Source organism: Camelus dromedarius, chromosome 16, assembly GCF_036321535.1.
Source record: "Camelus dromedarius isolate mCamDro1 chromosome 16, mCamDro1.pat, whole genome shotgun sequence".
Classification (NCBI taxonomy): Eukaryota; Metazoa; Chordata; class Mammalia; order Artiodactyla; family Camelidae; genus Camelus; species Camelus dromedarius.
In genome coordinates, this window is record NC_087451.1 from 16,434,887 (window position 1) to 16,454,070 (window position 19,184).

At 37.9% G+C, this 19,184-nt stretch overlaps 1 protein-coding gene across 1 annotated transcript in view; it reads right to left on the bottom strand.

The window, feature by feature from the left end:
- Positions 1-19,184, bottom strand: part of LOC116157683 (leucine-rich repeat-containing protein 37A) — a 42,980-nt gene that overhangs the window by 9,699 nt on the left and 14,097 nt on the right. Inside the window, exons 8-13 of the mRNA XM_064495068.1 lie at positions 16,893-16,964; positions 16,216-16,296; positions 12,179-12,250; positions 11,526-11,600; positions 4,219-4,337; positions 240-2,125 (exon numbers count right to left, since the gene is read on the bottom strand). Of these exons, the coding sequence (XP_064351138.1) occupies positions 240-2,125; positions 4,219-4,337; positions 11,526-11,600; positions 12,179-12,250; positions 16,216-16,296; positions 16,893-16,964 (2,305 nt within the window). The remainder of the gene's footprint in view (positions 1-239; positions 2,126-4,218; positions 4,338-11,525; positions 11,601-12,178; positions 12,251-16,215; positions 16,297-16,892; positions 16,965-19,184) is intronic.

Here is a 19,184-nt window from a genome sequence, read left to right on the forward strand (position 1 = left end):
GATCTCATGTGTTACTAATCTTATCAGCATTTTCTCTTACAATGTATCTTGTGTGTTGAGGCTCCCCTAGGAATAGCGGCACCATTCTCTAAATGAGCACAGTGGGAGATCGCTGTCTTAGCCAGTTTCGTGGATGAGATGCAGACCAGGGGCCCCTAGTCTCCCTGCTTTGGCACTTTAATGGCATGTCCTACACTGAGTAGAAGTCCAGGTCCCCATGTGTCAGGCATTGCCCTCACCTCATGTGGCACCTGCCCTGTCTGTTCACTCTGGCCTTCTGCGCTCTCACTGATGTAGTTCTCAGTTTTCCACAGGTCAGTATCCCCCTCTGCCGGGGACAATTTTACTTTTTGCTGCTCACTGAGCAGCTTTATCAGAAGGCCTGTTCTGGTGAAAAACTTGGCACAGGACAGCTTCACGTGCGTCTCAGAGCAGTCCATTTTGAGAGTTCGGATCAAATGAGAAATGAGGCCTCTCATGTAACCATTTGGTACGATGGACCGTAGCTGCTGGTTTACCTGGAGTTCAAACTGATCACCCAAGGATGGAAGCCCTGGGGAAGTGAAGCTGGTGGGTTTAGAGGGTAATTCAGTGCCCACGTTGAGGTATTCCCTTTGTGTTTCGTCCGTGTGTTCAACAGTTGGCACAAAGTTGCCTGTAGTAACAGAATATGTGCTGGGAACGTCCGTACGGGCAGCGACTTCAGAGAGAGCTCCTTCCGGCACAGTTGCCTTTCCTGCAAGAGGGTCTGAAGAAGAAAATAACTCTGGTGGGTTTTCATGAGAATTTAGTTCTGCTGAAGAAGAAATAGCTTCTCCTGAAGGAGAATTTATGAGGCTCCTCACTGCAGAGGGAGGCCTGCCTGCAGATATACTCCTGAGGAGCTCTTTCCTTTTCAAAGTTCGATTCCTTTTGGCCTGGAATAAGCTGTGCATCGCACGAGAGCGACTACCAAGGAACAGGCGTCTTTTTCTGGGACGTGAGGTTGGTTTAGAAGCTTCCATATTTCTAACTATACTTTCTGCGTCTTCTAAAATACTATAGGATAAGTCTTTTGATTCCTGTCTAACCTCAGATTTAGGAGGGGTGGGGGCAGGGGGCAGGGAAGAAGAGACTGCTGCTTTGTCTTCATTTATAAGTGAGGGTTTTGTGTTGAACGAGCTTCCCACTAACTTCCGGGGCCTCCACATCATCTGAAGCTGCCCCCCTGCTCCTGGGGACTGCCTTCTGAGTGCCTCTTCCTTGGCAGTGTTCTCCAGAGCTGGCTGGGCATCCTGTTTCCTCCAATGCATCAGTTCATCGACACTTTCTTTGACGATGACATCTGGGTCCTTGAGGACCCAGTCCACTCCCTGCAGCCTTTCCCCTATACCCTCAGTCTTTGCCGGGCTGTTTTCCTGTGGTTGGGCAGTGTCCAACTGCTTTTCATCCTTGGCAGTGTTCTCCACAGCTGGCTGGGAATTCTGTTTCCTCCTACGCATCAGTTTTTTGACACGTTTTTTGATGATGCCATTTGGGCCCCTGAGGACCCAGTCCACTCCCCGCAGCCTTTTCCCTACACTTTCAGTCTTTGCCGGGCTGTTTTCCTGTGGTTGGGCAGTGTCCAGTTGCTCTTGAAAGACCTGCCATAATTTGTGACCCAAAGGGTCGGCACGTACAAGCCTGGCAGCTTTTTCCTTCTTTTCAACCTCATCGATTTTTTTTTGCATTTCTGAATCTGACCATTTTTTCAGATGATAGAATCTCTGCAGTTTATTTTTATAAGGTAAGTTGTTGGATTCAGGTTGAACAAAACGGTTCCTTGTGTTTTTTTCCAAATAACCCAGGGACTTATCTCCATCTTGTAGATGGGAAAAGAGAAGTTTTATGAATGGTAAAAATGCTGTCTCTAAGTCTTCTAGATTTCCCTCCGAGAAATAAGGCAGTACATAATTTACTGCACTAATAACATCAATTTCGTCATTAAAGTCTAGCTGTTTATCGACGAAGGCTGAGAAGCTGACACCATGTTCGTCCGAGGACGCCTTCTCTGGCTCAATAATCAGCTCGGTGCTGGTATTATTTTTCCGGGCTTGTAACACCTTCATGAGCGATCCTTCTATGTTCCCTACAGCTGCTTCTTCACCTGTCAAAAAAGAAGTTTTTTTGATAACTGAAGGCTGATGGACAGCTTTTTGCCAGTCCACAGCCACATATCCCAGTCAAATAAATTAGAAATCAGCAGACGTCTGGGTGCCACTTAGAGAGGGGAAAAGAAACCTCACAACAGAAAGTGAAAAACATATAATTTGAAAAAGTGGCTATCTACTCAGAAAATTCCATGGTGTGAAATAGAGTGACAGTGTTTAAGATTATTCCACTGGTTTCCAGGGGCCAACTGCCCAGTACTCAAGAGAAGTCAAGGCTGGGAGGACAGCTGTTCCCCACTCAGCAGGATGCTCTGCAGACCCACTGTAACTCCTCACTTCCATACACCCTGCCCCGTCCTGCCTCAGACGCAGAAGAGTGCGAGGCTTCCGCTCTCCGCCTCCTCAGTGTGCTCGTGTCCTGCTCCCATCACAGGTGATCACGACAACACCCGCTGCTAACAGGTCCTCATCTGGATGTGACCTTTTCCACTTACCCCCAATTCCACTCCTTGGTTCCTGCTCCCATATATCCCAGCCCCCATGACAGGAGGCTCTATACAGAGAGAAACACCATGTCCACCCCGGCTCTCTGCTAACATGTGGGCAGGGGTGCAGGTTAAGAGATTTGCCAGACTATATGCAAATGTGGAATGTTCAACAGATCAGTGGAATAATACTTGAAGTCCTAAAACGCAGATGGGAAAAAGCAACTGTTGTCACATGCCTACTTTGCTTTCATTTCATTTCACTCCTAGTATTCCCAGCTTTACCTGGGGACCCATCAAGAGCTTCTGACTTGGGGTGGAGGGGATAGCTCAGGGGTAGAGTGCCTGCTTACCATACATGAGGTCCTGGGTTCAATCACCAGCACCTCCATTAAAAATAAATAAAGGAGCTTAATTACTTCCCCTCTAAAAATAAACAAAAGTTTTTTTTTAAATTAAAAAAAAAGGTTATAACTTTCTGAAGGTCATGTGTACCCCTGTGCAGCTGGGTCTCTCTTCCAGAAGGATTAAAAGTATTTTTGGTGGTGGTGGTTAGGGTCAGAGGAGGAGGTGAGGGTCAGAGGAAGAGGTGAAGGTTCAAGAGAAAGGAGGAACAAGAGGTCACAGACAGCCCAAAACCAGGGACAGAAGATCTAGGCACTAGGCCACAGCACCTAACACCTCTGATCTTGCTTTTGCTCACCGTAAAAGGAGATTTAAAATGCCTGTTCTGCCTACTTCAGGGGGACAAGGGAGTAATCAGTAAAAAAAAAAAAAAAAAAAAAAGTTTGGAAAATGAGGAACTTTTCATGTCAGTAGCAAAATGCTGTTATTTATAATGTACTCCAGCTCATTGATAGGGACCAGTATTCAAGCTGTCTGGGCATGAAAGCACATTTGGGAAGTCATCAAGTTAAGTGCCAGTAAATCTAATGTATACAAAAATCTTTGAAAGCATCTTAGTGTTTTGTGGATAGAAATGCTTGAGATTCAGAGCAAGTTCAGAGCTGGACAGTCTAAGAATAAAAGAGCCATCCCATCCACTGGAAGGGCTAGGTAGCAGCTTCTGGTTATGGATCCAGAAACTCTCAGGCTCCAAATAAAACATAAAACACCACCACTTGTATTCTCTTATAAAACTGCAAAAATAAAATAAACAAAAAGGTATTTACACTTGCCCCAAAGACAAAGCGTACTTGAGACCTAATGGATATTAAATCAGTTTACAAACTGTGATGCACTGTATGAAAAAGTTCTCATTTGGGGGTAAGGCATCAAGCAGAGAGCACAGTATACAATGTGTGGTCATGAATGTTAATTCCCTTCCCGCTTCCATGCCTTTCTCTTGTTCCTCTATGTATGTGGATCAGTGACATTACTAAGCTAACAATGTAACTGAGGTATTATGAGTTTCATAATGTAACTGAGAATCTGACTTTTAGCAAAGGAGGGGGTCTTAGAAATGTAGGGAATTGAAACTCTGAATGAATGAATAAAAATAATTCTGTTACATCATTTGTTTAAACATTTTACCATCACCGATTAAAGATAGAAATTAAAAAAATAAAAATTTAAAAATTTCTTATCAGGCAATTCAGACTCACCACAACGTGTGGTGCTTGCCAGGCAGTCACTGTCACAGTGCAGCTTGACTGTCTTGCAGACAACTTCAATAGTAGTTTTAAATTGGCAGAGGCAGCAGATCCTATGGCTAGGTAAGATCCTATAAATGGAAACAGAGAATTAAATTAGTGGTAAAGGAGTGACTTGAGTAGGGAGGCAGGCCAAGGCCACCACAGGGCAGTGAAGAAAGGAGTTCTTAGGGCACATGGCCTGGAGAATTGGACAGGGGCCAGTTGGCCAATTGCTGCTCTTAAGTGTTGTAAATAAATACAGAGGAGCACAGAAGTGCCCAACAGAAGGGTAAGGATGGCAGTGGGTGTCGGTGTGCCTAGAAAAAAGGTGACAGGGATTAGAACTGGGTGACACTGATCTGTAGTTTAATTCAGAAGTATCTCCTCCCAACCCTAAAGTCTCACTTTGGGTTGAGAGTGCATAGGAAGAGGGCAGACTTCTAAGAAGAGTCTGAGTAAGTCCCCAACTTCTGGAGTCCCTTTCTCAATTCCTAGTTGTGAGTAGGAAATATATTAGAAATTACTCTGGGGATTAAAAAAAACACTGTGGTTAAATCATAACAGATCACATTCACCAACTCTGGATAACCTAAACATTCAAGAGAAAAACAATGAGGTAAAACACTTATATTAAAGAAGAGCATATGAGATCATAGTAATACTCAAAGTCGGGGGAGCACTTCTTTACAGAAGAATGCCAGCGAATAATGTAGAAGGACAGAGAGAGTTAGGGAAGTGCCATTTTGCAACTACAGTGTGACACTCAATTCAGAACGAAATTATCATTGATGCACACTTGGGTGAACAGTGTTTGAAAGTAGGATCTTCACTGACTCCAAACTATCACCCCATAGAATATTTACTAATTACCAAGGGAAAAGATAACTTTACAATGGAGAGATACGGAGATACCACTTTAATCAAGTGGTCAAACTTAGCATCAGGCAACCTGAAGTGATGAACTAGGAAGGCTATATCGCCAGGATATCTATTCTTCCTCAGAATGCTTACTTTGAATCTAATTAAGACACAGACAAATTAAGATTCAGACAAATTTTATACAAAACTGGCCTAGGCTCTGCAAAAATGCCAATGTCATAGAAGACCAACAGCAATGACAAAAAATCAGTAGAGAAATATTCTAGGTTAAAGGAAACAAAGACGTGACATGAAATGCCTAATCTTCGATTAGACCCTGTATCTAAACTAAACAGACTTAAGAATGTTATTCACTTCTGGCCCAGATGAAGTAACAGGGAAATATTTCATCTCCTATCTGAAACATTGGGGGGGGGCAGACTAAATATATGAAACAGTTTTCAAGAAATTGGACCACTTGCCATAACGTTCACTCATCCCCAAGAGATGGGAAATAAAAATGAAGTGGTCCCTATGACTCCCCTAGTTTACATCGTTCAGAGAGTTTCCAGGTCATGGTACAGGGAGAAGAGACTCAGGCAGAAACTGGAGGACTCCCTGACTGAGGAACTGGAAGAGTCCAGGAAAATCAAGGTGACTAGAGTTCACAAAGCACAGCACTAGAGAGAAAAGAGGTGCACAGGCAAAGAACTCTGGAGATACGCAGAGGGATCTCTTGAGTATTCAACAAAGTACTGGTCAGTGCATGTGTGTGAGGAGATACTTGAGGCCAGGAAAAGAACCACATGAAAGGATTAATGATGAGGATAACTGGATGTGACACAGTGTTGGGAATAGTACCCATCCCTACAGGCCAAATGCTCAGAAAAGCCTTCTCTCAGTAGTTGTGAATGATAAGCTCTAGGCTAGAGGCTACTTCTGGTCATACCTAATCCAAAAGGATAAAACTGACTTCACCCAAAACAAAGCTCAAGCATATTTATAGGAATATAAAAATATGTAGAACATCATAAACTAAAATTCACAATGTCTGGAATCAAATGAAAAATTACCAAGCATGCAAAGGAGGAGGAAAATATGTACCATATTGAGGAGAAGCAGCCATCAATCAAAACTAACCCAAAATCTATACAGATGTTAGTTTCAGCAGAACAGGACATTTTAATAGCTTTATAACTACTGGCAGATGTTAAAAACCCAGATTAAAGACTGAAAATGTGAAGTATAGGCATGGAAGAAATAAAATAGACCCAAATTGAGCTTCCAGAGGTTAAAAACAATGTGTTCAAATGAAAAGGACACTGGATTGGATTAATGGTAGATTAGACACTGCACAAGAAAGGATCAGTGAATATTAAGGAAATATCCAAAATGAAACACAAAGAGAAACAAGACAAATCAACAAAAACGAACACAGCATCATTTGATGAGCTGTGCAACAACTTCAAGTGGCCTAATACATGTGTACTTAGAGTCCACGAAGGAGACATACAAAAAACTGAATAATGGTCAAAAATTTTCCAAAATGCTAAAACATGATAAATCCACAAAGCCAAGGTCAACGAACATTAAGCATTAGAAACACGGATAAAACTAAACCAAGGCACAAATCATAATCAAATTGCTCAAAGCCAGCAATAAATAGAAACTCTTAACAGAAGCCGGAGGAAAAAACTATGCATTACATAAAGAGGAACAAAGAGGAACAGTGACAGCCAATTTTTTTTTGTTGGAAACAATGTAAGCCAGAACTCAGTGGAATAACACCTTTAAAGTACTCAACTGGGGAAAGGGGTACCCAACAATTACCAAGCTAGAATTCTATACCCAGATCTTTCAAAAACAAAAGTAAAATAAAGACTATCTCAGACATACAAAAGCGGAAAGAATTAATCACCAGTAGACTTTCACTGGAAGAGATACTAAAGGAAGTATTTTTAAGCACATGGAAATATGGGTCTACACAAAAGAATAAGAACACCGGAACTGGTAACCACACAGGTAAATAAATAATATTTTTCTTATTAAATATCTTTAAAATGTAACTGATCATTAAATGAAAGAAAAAAAAAAACCAATACAGTGTGCTGTTTATAACATAAGTAAAAATAAATTATACAAAAACAGTAGCACAAAGGCCAGGAGAGGAAGAATGGAAGTACACTACTGTGAGGTTCCTATATTGTCCATGAAATTGTATAATATCACTTGAAGACAAACTGTGATAAATTAAATATGTACAACTATAAACTATAAAGCAACCACTAAAGTAACAAAACCTGAACTATAACTAGTTAGCCAACAAAGGAAATAAAATAAAATAATAAATTGTACTCAATCCAAAAGCAGGAAGAAAAAGAGGAAAACAGAAACAAAGCACAGATGGAACAAATATGAAACAAATAGCAAGATAAAAGATTTGAATGTAATCACATCAATAAACACATTGAATATAAATACTCTAATCATCCTAATTAAAACAGTTGTCACACTAGACAAAAAAAAAAAGCAAAAGCCAACTATATACTGTGTATAAGAACTATTTTCAATAGAAAAATAACAGGTTTAAAGGATGGAAAAATTTGTTCCAATCACACTAATGTAAAAAAAGCTGGAGTGGTTATATTTAAGACAAAGTCAGTGTCAAAACAAAGAGTATTGCTAGGGATAAAGAAGGTTATTTCATTATGAGAGAAGGTCAATCAATGAAGAAGGAAGGCATAACCTAAAAATTTATGCGCCTGATTACAGAACTTCAAAATCTATGAGGAGGAATGACAATGGCAAGGAGAAACAAACAAAAAACCTACCATTATAGTTAGGGATTTCAATATTCCTCTCTCAATAATTGATAGAATAGGTAGGTAGAAAATCAGTAAGGATACAGAAGACGTGAACAGCACTATCAACCTACTTGACCAAATTGACATTTATAGAACACTCCACCCAAATCAGCGGAATACACATTTTCCTCCAGGTGGACACGTAACATTTACCAAAACAGACCATATTCTGGTGTATTCCAACAAATTATTGGCTATAAAACAAGTCTTAATAAATTTAAAATGATTTCAGTCATTCAGTACGTCTCTGACCACAATGGAATTAAATTAGAAACTAACAAATCTGAAAAATCTCCAAATATTTGGAAATTAAAGAACACACTTCAAAGTAACCTTATAGTCAAAGAATAAGTCAAAGGGAAATTAGAAACAATTTTGAATCGACTGAAACTGAAAACATCAACATGTGGTATATTGCTAATGCCATACTCAGCTTCCTCAGCTTCCACCTTAAACTAGAAAAAGAAGGACAATTTAATCAGAGAGTAAGAGAAGAAAGAAAATAATAAAGATCAAAGTAGAAATAAAAGGGAAAACAGAAAAATACTACAACTATTGAAAGGATAATGAGAATATAATGAAATACTTTATACCAATAAATTCAAGATGGAATGGATGAATTTCTGGAAAGATGTGCACTACTAAAGTTTACTCGAGAATGAATACATAACTTAAATAGCATCATTAAAGAAATTGGATGTGCACTTTAAAACCTTCCCACAAAGAAAGCTTCAAGCCCGCATAGCTTCACTGGTAAATTCTACCAAACATTTAAGGAACAACTAATACCAATTTTACACAAACTCTATCAGAATGTTGAAGAGGAGGGAATAGTTCTCAAATCATTTATAAGGCCAAATTCAACATATCAAAACTGGACAGTGACATTACAAGAAAAGAAGACTACAGACCAATATTTCTCATAAACACAGGTGTAAAAATTCTTAGCAAAACTTTAGCCTATCAAATCAAGTAATATATAAAAAGATGATACATCATGACCAAGTAGGGTTTATCTCAGCAATGCAAACTTGGTTTAATATTTGAAAATCAATGTAATTTATTCAAGTTAAAATACTAAAAAAGAAAAACCATATGATCATGTAAATAGACACAGAAAAAATATGACAAAATCTAACATCCATTCCCGATTAAAGAAAAAAGCAGGCCGCAGGAAACTAGGAATGCCAGGAAGCTTCCTCAACTTGATAAATGCCTTCCACAAAAAACCTAACATCATATTTAATGGGGAAAGACAAAGTGCTTTCTCTCCACAATCAGGCAAGGATGTCCACCCTCATTACTTCTATTAGATACTGCACTGAAGGGTCTAGCCAGTGCAACAGGGCAAGAAAAATAACAAACAAACAAACAAACAAACAAACAAACAAATAAATAAATAAAATTCACAATGGAAAGGAGGAAGTAAAACTTTATTTGCAAATGACATGATTATGTAGAAAACCTGATGGAATCTACAAAAAAACTAGTGAAACTAATAAATGAGTTTACTAAATTTGCAGAGTGCAAGACCAATATACCAAAAACTAATTTCTCTCAACAAATAATCAGAAATTAAAGTTTTAAAACACTACTTACAGTAGCATTAAAAGCATAAAATACTTAAGAAAAACTCTGACGAAAGATGTAGAACATCTGCACACTGAAAATTATAAAATATTGCTGGGAAAAATTAAGGAAGACGTAAGTAAATGGAGAGATATAACGTGTTCATGGATCAGATGATTCAATATTGTTACGATGTCAACTCTTCCCAAATTGATTTACAGATCTAAATCCCAGTAGGCTTTTCTATAGAAAGTGACAAGCTAATTCTAAACTTCACATGGAAATGTGAAGTTCCTAGAATAACTGAAACAACTATGAAAAAGAGCAAAGTTGGAGAACTAACACCACCTGATTTCAAGACTTATGAAGCTACGTTTTCAAGATACTCTGATAGTAGTGGAAAGATAGACAAAAAGATCAAAGGAACAAAACGTAAAGTCCAAAACTAGAGTGATATGGGCAAATGACTTTTAGCTTCAAAGGCAGTTGAGTAGAGAAGGAATAGTCTTTTGAACAAATTTTGCTGGAATAATTGAAGATCCACAAAAAAAAAAAAAAAAAAAAGAAAAAAATCCAAACCATATACATAAATGAAATCAAATTGGTTCAAAGATCTTTACATAAAATCTAAAAGTATAAAACTTTCAGAAGAAAATGGGAAATTTTTTATGACCTTGACTTAAACAAGATTTCATAGACACAACACCAAAAGCATTGTCCATTAAAAAAACCCAGACAAATATGACATGATCAAATTTAAGAATTTCAGCCCTGTGAAAGACTCTTGAGAGAATGAAGTTCAATCACAGAATACTTAACAAATTACATATTGAATAAAGGATTTGTTTCCAGAATATATAAAGAACACTCAAAACTCAATCAAAAATATAGACAAAAAATTCAAAGATACATAGATGGAAAAGAAGCATATGAAAAGATGTTTGACATGATTAATCGTTAGGGATGCTACACTGAGATGCCACTATGTAACTATTAAACTATCTAAAGTTAAAAATAATGATCATAGCAACTGTTGGCAAAAATGTGAAGAAAACGGAACTCTCATACCCTGCTGGTAGGCATGTAAAATGGCCGGACAATTATGGAAAATAGTTTTTTAATTTAAACATACATGTACGAATGATCCAGCCACCCTACTGGCAGGTATTTACCCAAGACAAATGGAAGTATACATACATACCTAATAGGTTAAAATTTTTCTTAAAACCTGAAATATAAGGATCAGGTAAAGCTGTGGAGCAACTGCAACTCTCATGCACTGCTAACGGGAATGCAGAATGGTACAGTCACTGTAGAAAAGTTTAGCAGTTTCTTAAAAAGTTAAACATGCACTTGGCATAGGATGCAGCAATCCCACCCTTAGGTATTTTGTCCCAAAGAAACGAAAACATATATTCACATAGAATGTATGTTTACACATACATGAGGGGTTTTAGCGGCTTTATTCAAAACAGCCAGAAAACCAGAAACAATTCAAATGTTCACCCCCTGATGAATGCATAAAGAACTGTATATCCACACAACTGGACCACTACTCAGCAATAAAGAGAAATGAACTATGGACAGGTATAACAGCATGGATGAATCTCCAGGGACTGGCTAAGTGAAACAAGCCAAAAACAAAAGGCCACATACCCTATGACTTAACTTACAAGGCATTCTGGAAAAGGCAAAGTTATAGGGACAACAATCAGATTGCTGGTTGCCAGGGTTGGTGGTGGGAGGAGGGGACTGACCTCAGAGGGACATGAGGTGACTATTGGGGCTGCAGAAGTTTTCTATATCTCAGATGTGGCAGTGGCTATATAACTACACATTTGTCAAAACACAGCAAACTCTGTAAAAAGAGTAAATTCTACTATATGAAAATTATGAAACTTATACAACAATAAAGCTGACTTAAGAGAATAATAAAACTTATAAAAAGCAATTAACTGAAAATAAATGTAATACAAATCAACTTACAGTGTTTTCAATTCAACGCTTATCATGAGGATTCTTTCAATTGTTGTAAGCGAGACTTCTGTTTTTCCCAGGTCTCTGAAGGAAAAGCCCAAAGAGGCATGATTTAAACCCAAAGACAAAAATTCTACACTTAAAAAGATAATTAATATGTGATTATTTCAATTCTGGCTTCTTACTTGCCATAGACAGTAATCCCAGGGAGCTCTTATTGAAGAAATTTAAATTTATTTGCATCATTAAATTACTGACCTCGGTGCTGAACAGGACCATCTTTTTCTTTTTCTTTTTTTTTTCCTTTTCTTTTTCTTTTTTTTTTTTTTTTAACCATTATCCTACCTCTCAGTCTCAACTACATCCACCTGTGTTGAATACTTTTTTTTTTTTAAATAATATACACTTTATTCCATTTTGCTTTGTGGGATAAATCTTATTTTTACATGTTTGATCTCTATAAGTGTTTTTCAACACAATTTTCTTCCTCTGCTGGCTGCCTTACTCATATACATTCTTTCTTAATCCTTTTCTTTACCAATAACTCTTACCTCAATAACGCAGTTTAAATTATGACTTCTTAGCCAAAATCCTCAATCTCTGATGAAAGTAAAAAAGAGCAGAAATCAACTCAAGAGCCGTAAGACTGTTGCAATACTTACAAATATCGTAATGCTGGCAATTTAAAAAGATAAGAATCTTCAACTGTTGTCAAAGGATTATGACTGAGATTTCTGAAAAATAGAATGGCAGTAAAATTATCTGAATTTTCAATAATGTTCATGAAAGTTTATATTCATTTTTTTGGTATGAAACTTAAAGGTAAAAAGGAGTCATTTTCTGAATTTACCTACAAATCACCCGTAGAATTTGTAAAGCTCTCTTCATTTGGGAACTACCCAGGTGTCTAGATGATAAAGTAGGGAACAGAAAGAGAAAAAAATAGAGGGAGAAGTGGATAGGAAAGAAAAAAATATGCTAAAGAACTTTTTAGGTCAAAAACCCTAGAAGGGACTATGCTGGTAGGAAGCCCTTCCTCTGTAAGAAATACTATTTCTAGTGTCCTCTGTAAATCAAGGCATTTTTCTTTCATCTCTAGAAAATTTTTAAATTGCATGTTTTAAACTGCCCAGTTAAAGACAAAAGTGGGACCAATCCCTTGCTTCTGGAGCTGAAGAGAAAAATACAAGAGGAACTGGGGAGACCCACACTCCCATTGCACACTCCCATGTGTGTTCTTCTGTCACAGCCTTTGCTACTGTGTGTGGGGTCACCTCCTTACTTCTAAGTCTCCTGGATTGTCAGCTCCATGAGAGCAAGGACTATAATTTATTGTCATTGTCATCTCTGTGCCTGACACAGTGCCTAGTATTTATTAGGTACTTAAGAAATGTTTGTTGAATAAATGCCATTTTGTTTATATATCAACAAAGTGACAAATTCATTTTCTGAGCAAATTTTTATTCCAAAATGCTGGAATAGATTTTCTTCTCAATTCTTTGAAACAAAGAAGAAAAAGAAAAAAAAATTTTTAAAAACCCAAAAGAAACAAGAAGAAAGAAAATTTGCCTTTAGGTTAATTAACTCTATTCAAGAATCATTAGTGTACTTGTGCAGAATATTGTAAAGGTAATCACAACTAATGCCTTTTGGATTGCCTGGTATGTATGATCAACATTTAATATTTAATTCTCACAGTAACCTTATGCAATAAATATTATTATCCCATTTTACAAATGAGGAAACCAAGGCACAGAGAAGGTATATAACTTGTCCTAACTCATCAAGCTAGTAAGAAGCAGAGCTGGAATTTGAACTCAGTTCTGACTCCAAAGCCTGTGTTTAACCTGTATTTAAAAAAAGAAGAAGAAGAAAAAAAAGGAGTGTGTTTAAAATAATTTATTACTTTAACCTTAATTTTGAGGGCACTAAATATAGAAATACCTTTTCAAATTTCATCTCCCAATCTGCGAGAGCCTCTATGAGAATCACACTTTCTCTTGTATTTCTTTTCTTCAATTATCTCCCATGATTAACTACTTAATTAGCCTATGGTCATTGAGGTTTTAGAGATTTTAAACCATGTTGCAGGCTAATCAGTAAAAATGGTGGAGTGAGGACATCTGAAAATTCATCCTTCCATAAAACAACAACAAAAAAACTCACAAAAATTGTCAGAATCAACTTTCTCAGAACTCTGGAAATTTAACCAATGGGCTTGTGGCAATCTGGGGAGTAATTTATTTAAGAAAAACACATTAACTTCTGTCAGGACAGTGAGATCTGTGTTGCTTTCACTTGTCCTAGACCTTTGCTCTCCATGACAGTGGGAGCCTTCAAACATAGCCCATGTCCTAATAACAAAAACCTTCCCCAACTTGGGAAAGGAGACAGTCACCCACGTCAAGGAAGTGCAGAGTTCCACACAGGATCCACTCAAAGAGGAGCACACCAAGTCACACAGTAATCAAAGTGACAAAAATCAAGGACAAGGAGAAAATATTAAACTTAGCAGTACCAGTACCTCCTCGGAGAATAAATAAATAAGAGTTACCTCCCACCACCAAAACAAAACACAAAGGTAAAAACGGTGCTTTATTAATTAATTAGCTCTTGGCTCATCTTTGAGGGGGACTTCACATTCAAAATAGACTCTAGCACACCTCTCACTTGTTCACCTGGGGTTTGTCAATAACATAGAGGTTTCATTCAAGAAACCATCTGAGTTATAATTACCTGAAACTCACCCAGGCTTTGTGGGTCTTGAACCTCACCTACTTGGGAAAAATCCTGTCTAATAAAAACATGCAAAGTTATGAACACAAAAATCGCTAGGACCCATCCCAAGACCTTGGAAGGGACCTAGGCAAGTGGGGAGCCCTGCAGCTTCAGCTTCATTTAATTGATCATAAATCCACCTCAGCTGGGGCCCTTTTCCAGACTTATTTAATGCAGGGATAAATATTATTTGAACTTATAAACACCTCAGTAATGTAATAGGCAACAAAATGACAACTCAAGGGGTGGCACATTCTAGACTTTCTAGATTTGGTACAAAACAAAGGAGGAGCCCAGCCCCCAGCACACACTTACTGTATTCTCACAATCTTTTGAAAGTAACTGTGAATGAATTTTAGGAAAACAATATTAATTTATTTCCAACACCAGCTCTGATTCTTTCATTAACTTTTTCTGCCACTTCAGATGAACACAGAAATTCAAGAAGATCAGGCTCGTGCCTCTTGCATGACCATCCTTTCTAACCCACCACTCATTTTCTGCTTCCTTGCTTCCCTACTTGGCTACCCTGCTGCAGAGATGCTAGCATTGCTCTCATAAGTTTTACCATCAATTTTCTTCCAGTATGAAAGTTTCTTGGGGACAAAATCTTTGGCCTATTCTTCTTTGTAACCCCAGCACTTAGTGAAGTGCAGACACACAGTGCACATGGCACTCAGCGGATGTTTTCCAATAAATTCAGTCATTTTTATCAATTGTGATTCCACAATTCTTTTTCCCCTGGCTCGCCTACAGAACCATAAGGAAACTTAGGTTCTTATGAGACTCTTGGTGTTATAAAATGTTTAGGAAAGGTCATGAGTTTAAGACATGGTACCAATGCTACTAAAACCTCTTGGCGGAGGGACCTAAGGAGCCCACTGCCCGGTGCACTGGCAAGAGAAAAACTGACCCTCCATTCTCTTTCCACAAGTTAGGCACCAGCAAGCTAATGAAGGGGGGAGGGAGGCTGCCCCTGGTGGGCATCTGCAGAACTGTTAGTCCAGCTCCAGACGCACCCTCGACACCTTCATTAACCCAAAGTGAACTTTGTGAAACTGCATTTCTGAACCAGAAGACAAATAGGAGAGTCTTTTCCAAAGCCTGATTTAGAGGAGGCTCTTCACCTTGAGTCTAAAATCCCCTTCAGGCCACTGAACCTACCTGCTGTCATCTGCTTGTGACATGGAGAAATCACAGAATTTTCAAGGTTCTGAAAAACCCACACTTCTTATTAGAAGTAGTCAGAAAAGAAAGTATAGAGAATTCAGCTATAGCAATGTATCTTCTTTATATTTTTCACATTACAGCTTAACACAAACATCCATACCTCAAAGGTTCCTATTGGCCACAGATCATTCACCTCAGACTAATATAGACTTTTTGAAAAATAATGTTTTGTGTAGTTGGGAAGAGAGGTGGGTGTCCAGGAATTCTTTCCGCTTTACCATTTAAAAGAAGCTAATACTTGAGAAGGCACCCATACCTATTGCTCCCTGAAGAATTTTGGGCTAAACTTAGTTCTTTGCAGCTCTGTGCTGCATAAATTTTAAGTAGTTAGGAATTTTGCACATGAGCAGGAATTAAAATCAAAAGTGTAATTTCAAGTACTATTTGCATATTGGAGCAACAACAATGGGATTCCATGACAATGCTAATTTGAGTGTTCCTGTTGGGTGCTTTTTATTTTATTGCTCGTGCCAAACATCAGTACTAGGGAAAGCAAAGTGTTCCATATATGAGTTAGACAAGTCTCATGGCCTCTTTGTACCTTAGTTTTCTCATTAAAAAAAAAAAAAAGAAAAAAAAAGAATGGATTTCAAGACATAATTTCTAGAATCCATAGTGAGCTTACACCCAGATAACCAATTACCAATAACCAAAACATAGTTTTTTACATGTATTTATCTATTGCACTTACATCATCTGTAAAAACTGCATTCCATGCCAGGCCTGGAACGTTCCAAAGCTCAGGTCTACTATTAAATTACAACCAAGATTGCTAGAAAAAAGAAAAAAAAAAAAAGACACGAGCAAAAGAAGAAGAAAAAAATATCCTATCAGAACTTTAACCTTTGGCAGTAATTCTAATTTATATACAATGAAACATGACCTCATTATCCTTTCAATACACTAAAGAAATCTCAGTGTGGAAAATAGTTGCTTGTGAGTTATAGTTTCATGATTATATACATGGTGCATTAGATACAAAACGGTAAATCCTCAATAAATATTTGCGATAAGTGATCCTTTCTTCTCTAGCAAAGGGCAGTACTACTGACATTTTGGGCCGGACAACTTTTTGTTGTGGGGGGCTGTCTAGTACCCTGTAGGGGGTTTAGCAGCATCTCTGGCCTCTGTCCACCAGAATGCAGCAGCATACCTACAGTTCTGATAACCAAAAATGTGTCCAGACATTGCCAAATGTCATCTGAGTGCAAATCTTTGTGAGAGACAAAAAGGGTTAGCTACATAATTCTAGTAGATTTCTAAACAAAAATTTTAATGTTTCCAAATCAGTAGCAAATTAATTTTTTATAATCATATTTATAATTTTATAAAAATTCCCAACATAATGAAGTTATAATTGTAACTTACACAAACTCCAGAAAAGGTAGTGATTCAAATGTACCGCTTTCAATAAACTGTATTTTATTGCAAGATAAATCTCTAGGAAAAGGAAAAGGAAAAGGAAAATATTGCCTCAATTAGCTACTAGATATCTAATTAGTATGAATAACTACTAGAGGTTAGAATAATAATAATGAATAAGCAGCTTCTATATAACCACTAATCCTTATGAATTGTTATTTAAACCTTCCAAAGCCCCTAACCCTGCCCTCGCCTGTCTTAAGAGTCTCACTTTCATTATGTTCACTAACAAAACATACACCTGTATGGATCTTGGTAGATGTTGGAGGTAATCTTTCCTCAGAGCAGAAGAATTCATTAGATAACCTTTCATAGTCCAACAAATTCTGGATGATAAACTCAAAGTTTTTAACCTCCATATAGAATTATAATGTTTAATGTGAAAATGAATACTCTATTTACATACCTCCCAGTTTAATTCTGTTTTTCTATGCCAATTCAATACCAGAAGAAATAAAAGATAGCCTTTCATATGACTTGAAAGGAATTGCTCCTCTTATTAATGTGTAACTTGAACTAATTCAGTGTTACACCAAAATATTGACTTTTATTTGAAACACCTGCTCTTGACTATAGCTGGCTATCTTATGTCCACTGATCCTTAGCCTCCCCTTTCTCCTGGGTGGGTGCAACTGTCTTCTGACTGGTGTTTGCACCTCTAGTCTCTTCCTTTCTCAGCCATCCTGTACAGTCACCAGATTAACTCTCCAGATGTGGTTCTCAAATACCAGCATCACTTGTGAACTTACTGAAGAAATGCTCAGCTCTACTCTGGACCAACTGAATCAGCGACTGTGGGGCACAACTTGTGCCTTAACAAGCCCTCCAAGTGACTGATTCTGCTGCAGGCTCGAGTCTGTCCGACAGCACTGCTGTGGGAACGGGGCAGCCTGGCGTGTTACCCTCGGCATGGCCTTCAAAGCCCTAGATGATCTGGTCCTAATCTACTCTTCCTACTGGTACTCTCCAGGTACTCAAAGCATGTTTCCTGTGTTTTGCCTCTCTCCTACCTTCTTTCTGCAAATGTACTCTTCCCAAGATGTCTGTCTGATGACACACAGTGGCCGTTTAAGGTCCTGTTCAAACAGCGCTGCTCTAACATTTTCCCTGATCCAGTTTGGAGTCTTTCTTCCCTCTTCTGAGCTCCAAAACCAACTTAGAGCTCTCATTGCTCCTCTCCACTTCTTTTTTTCTTATATAGCTGTTTTTGCAGCCCATTTCCTCTGAGTATAAACTCCTTGAATGTATGGACTAGACCTGCTCATGTGCATTGTCTATCATGTTTAAAGCCAATGTGTGGACACAAAGCAAAGTCAGATAGTTTTTAAAATAAACAATTAGCTGGGGAGTGAACAGGAGGAAGAAAATGACTGTTTTAGAAGAAACACCCCCTTTTCTACGCCTCTGCAGCACTCTGTCATCCACTTAGTGTTTCTGCATGACGGTTTGAGCTTACGTTTTTTTTTTTGGTTTTTTTTTTCCCTGTAAGATCAGGATTTCCTAGAAGGAATTGTTTTACCTATCTTTGTGTTTACAACACTAGGCACACTGCTCGGCATATTCTTTTTTACTGATTGACATTTTTTTTAAATGAGTGAGGATAACTTATGCTAACACGAAATAATCTGCTAAGAGGGTATTTCATAGTAGAAGTAATTAATGGCCCAATCCACTGAGCAGTTATCTCATTTACTTTTCTCCAAACTGTGTTTCTAAGGTTTGGAGCCCAGATGACAGAGGGACCCAAGAAGACTAATACAAAAGTGGTTGCCCCTTAAGGCTTGGATTGTTTGATAGTTAAAAGGACTATTTTTAGGGCCATATGAGGCTCCTTATGCCCACTTCCCTTAGCCTTCTATATTTGCAAGAAGAATCTCTTTGCTAAAGAGCATCATTAGTTAGCTTAGTAAGGATTAATGACATACACAGCTCTGGATGCCACGGAGAAAGGATAAAAATTGATCTTTTATAGCAGAGAACACAGTATCTCCTTATCTCTAAATTAACAAAAGTACTATGCAAGCATTTCTTTCCTTGTACAATGACAAAGCAGAGTTTTCCTTTTTGTAAATAGTGAAGTTAGGGACATTTCTAATATGCTTATTTGGTGTAAACAGTTGTAACTATACCACTTTAACCAGCAACTTAAACATTTTTAATATTGGTATAACAATTCCTGCATTGAATCCTTAACATCAGTCTGTTCTCTTGGTAACTTGATATGTTCTGGACAATACT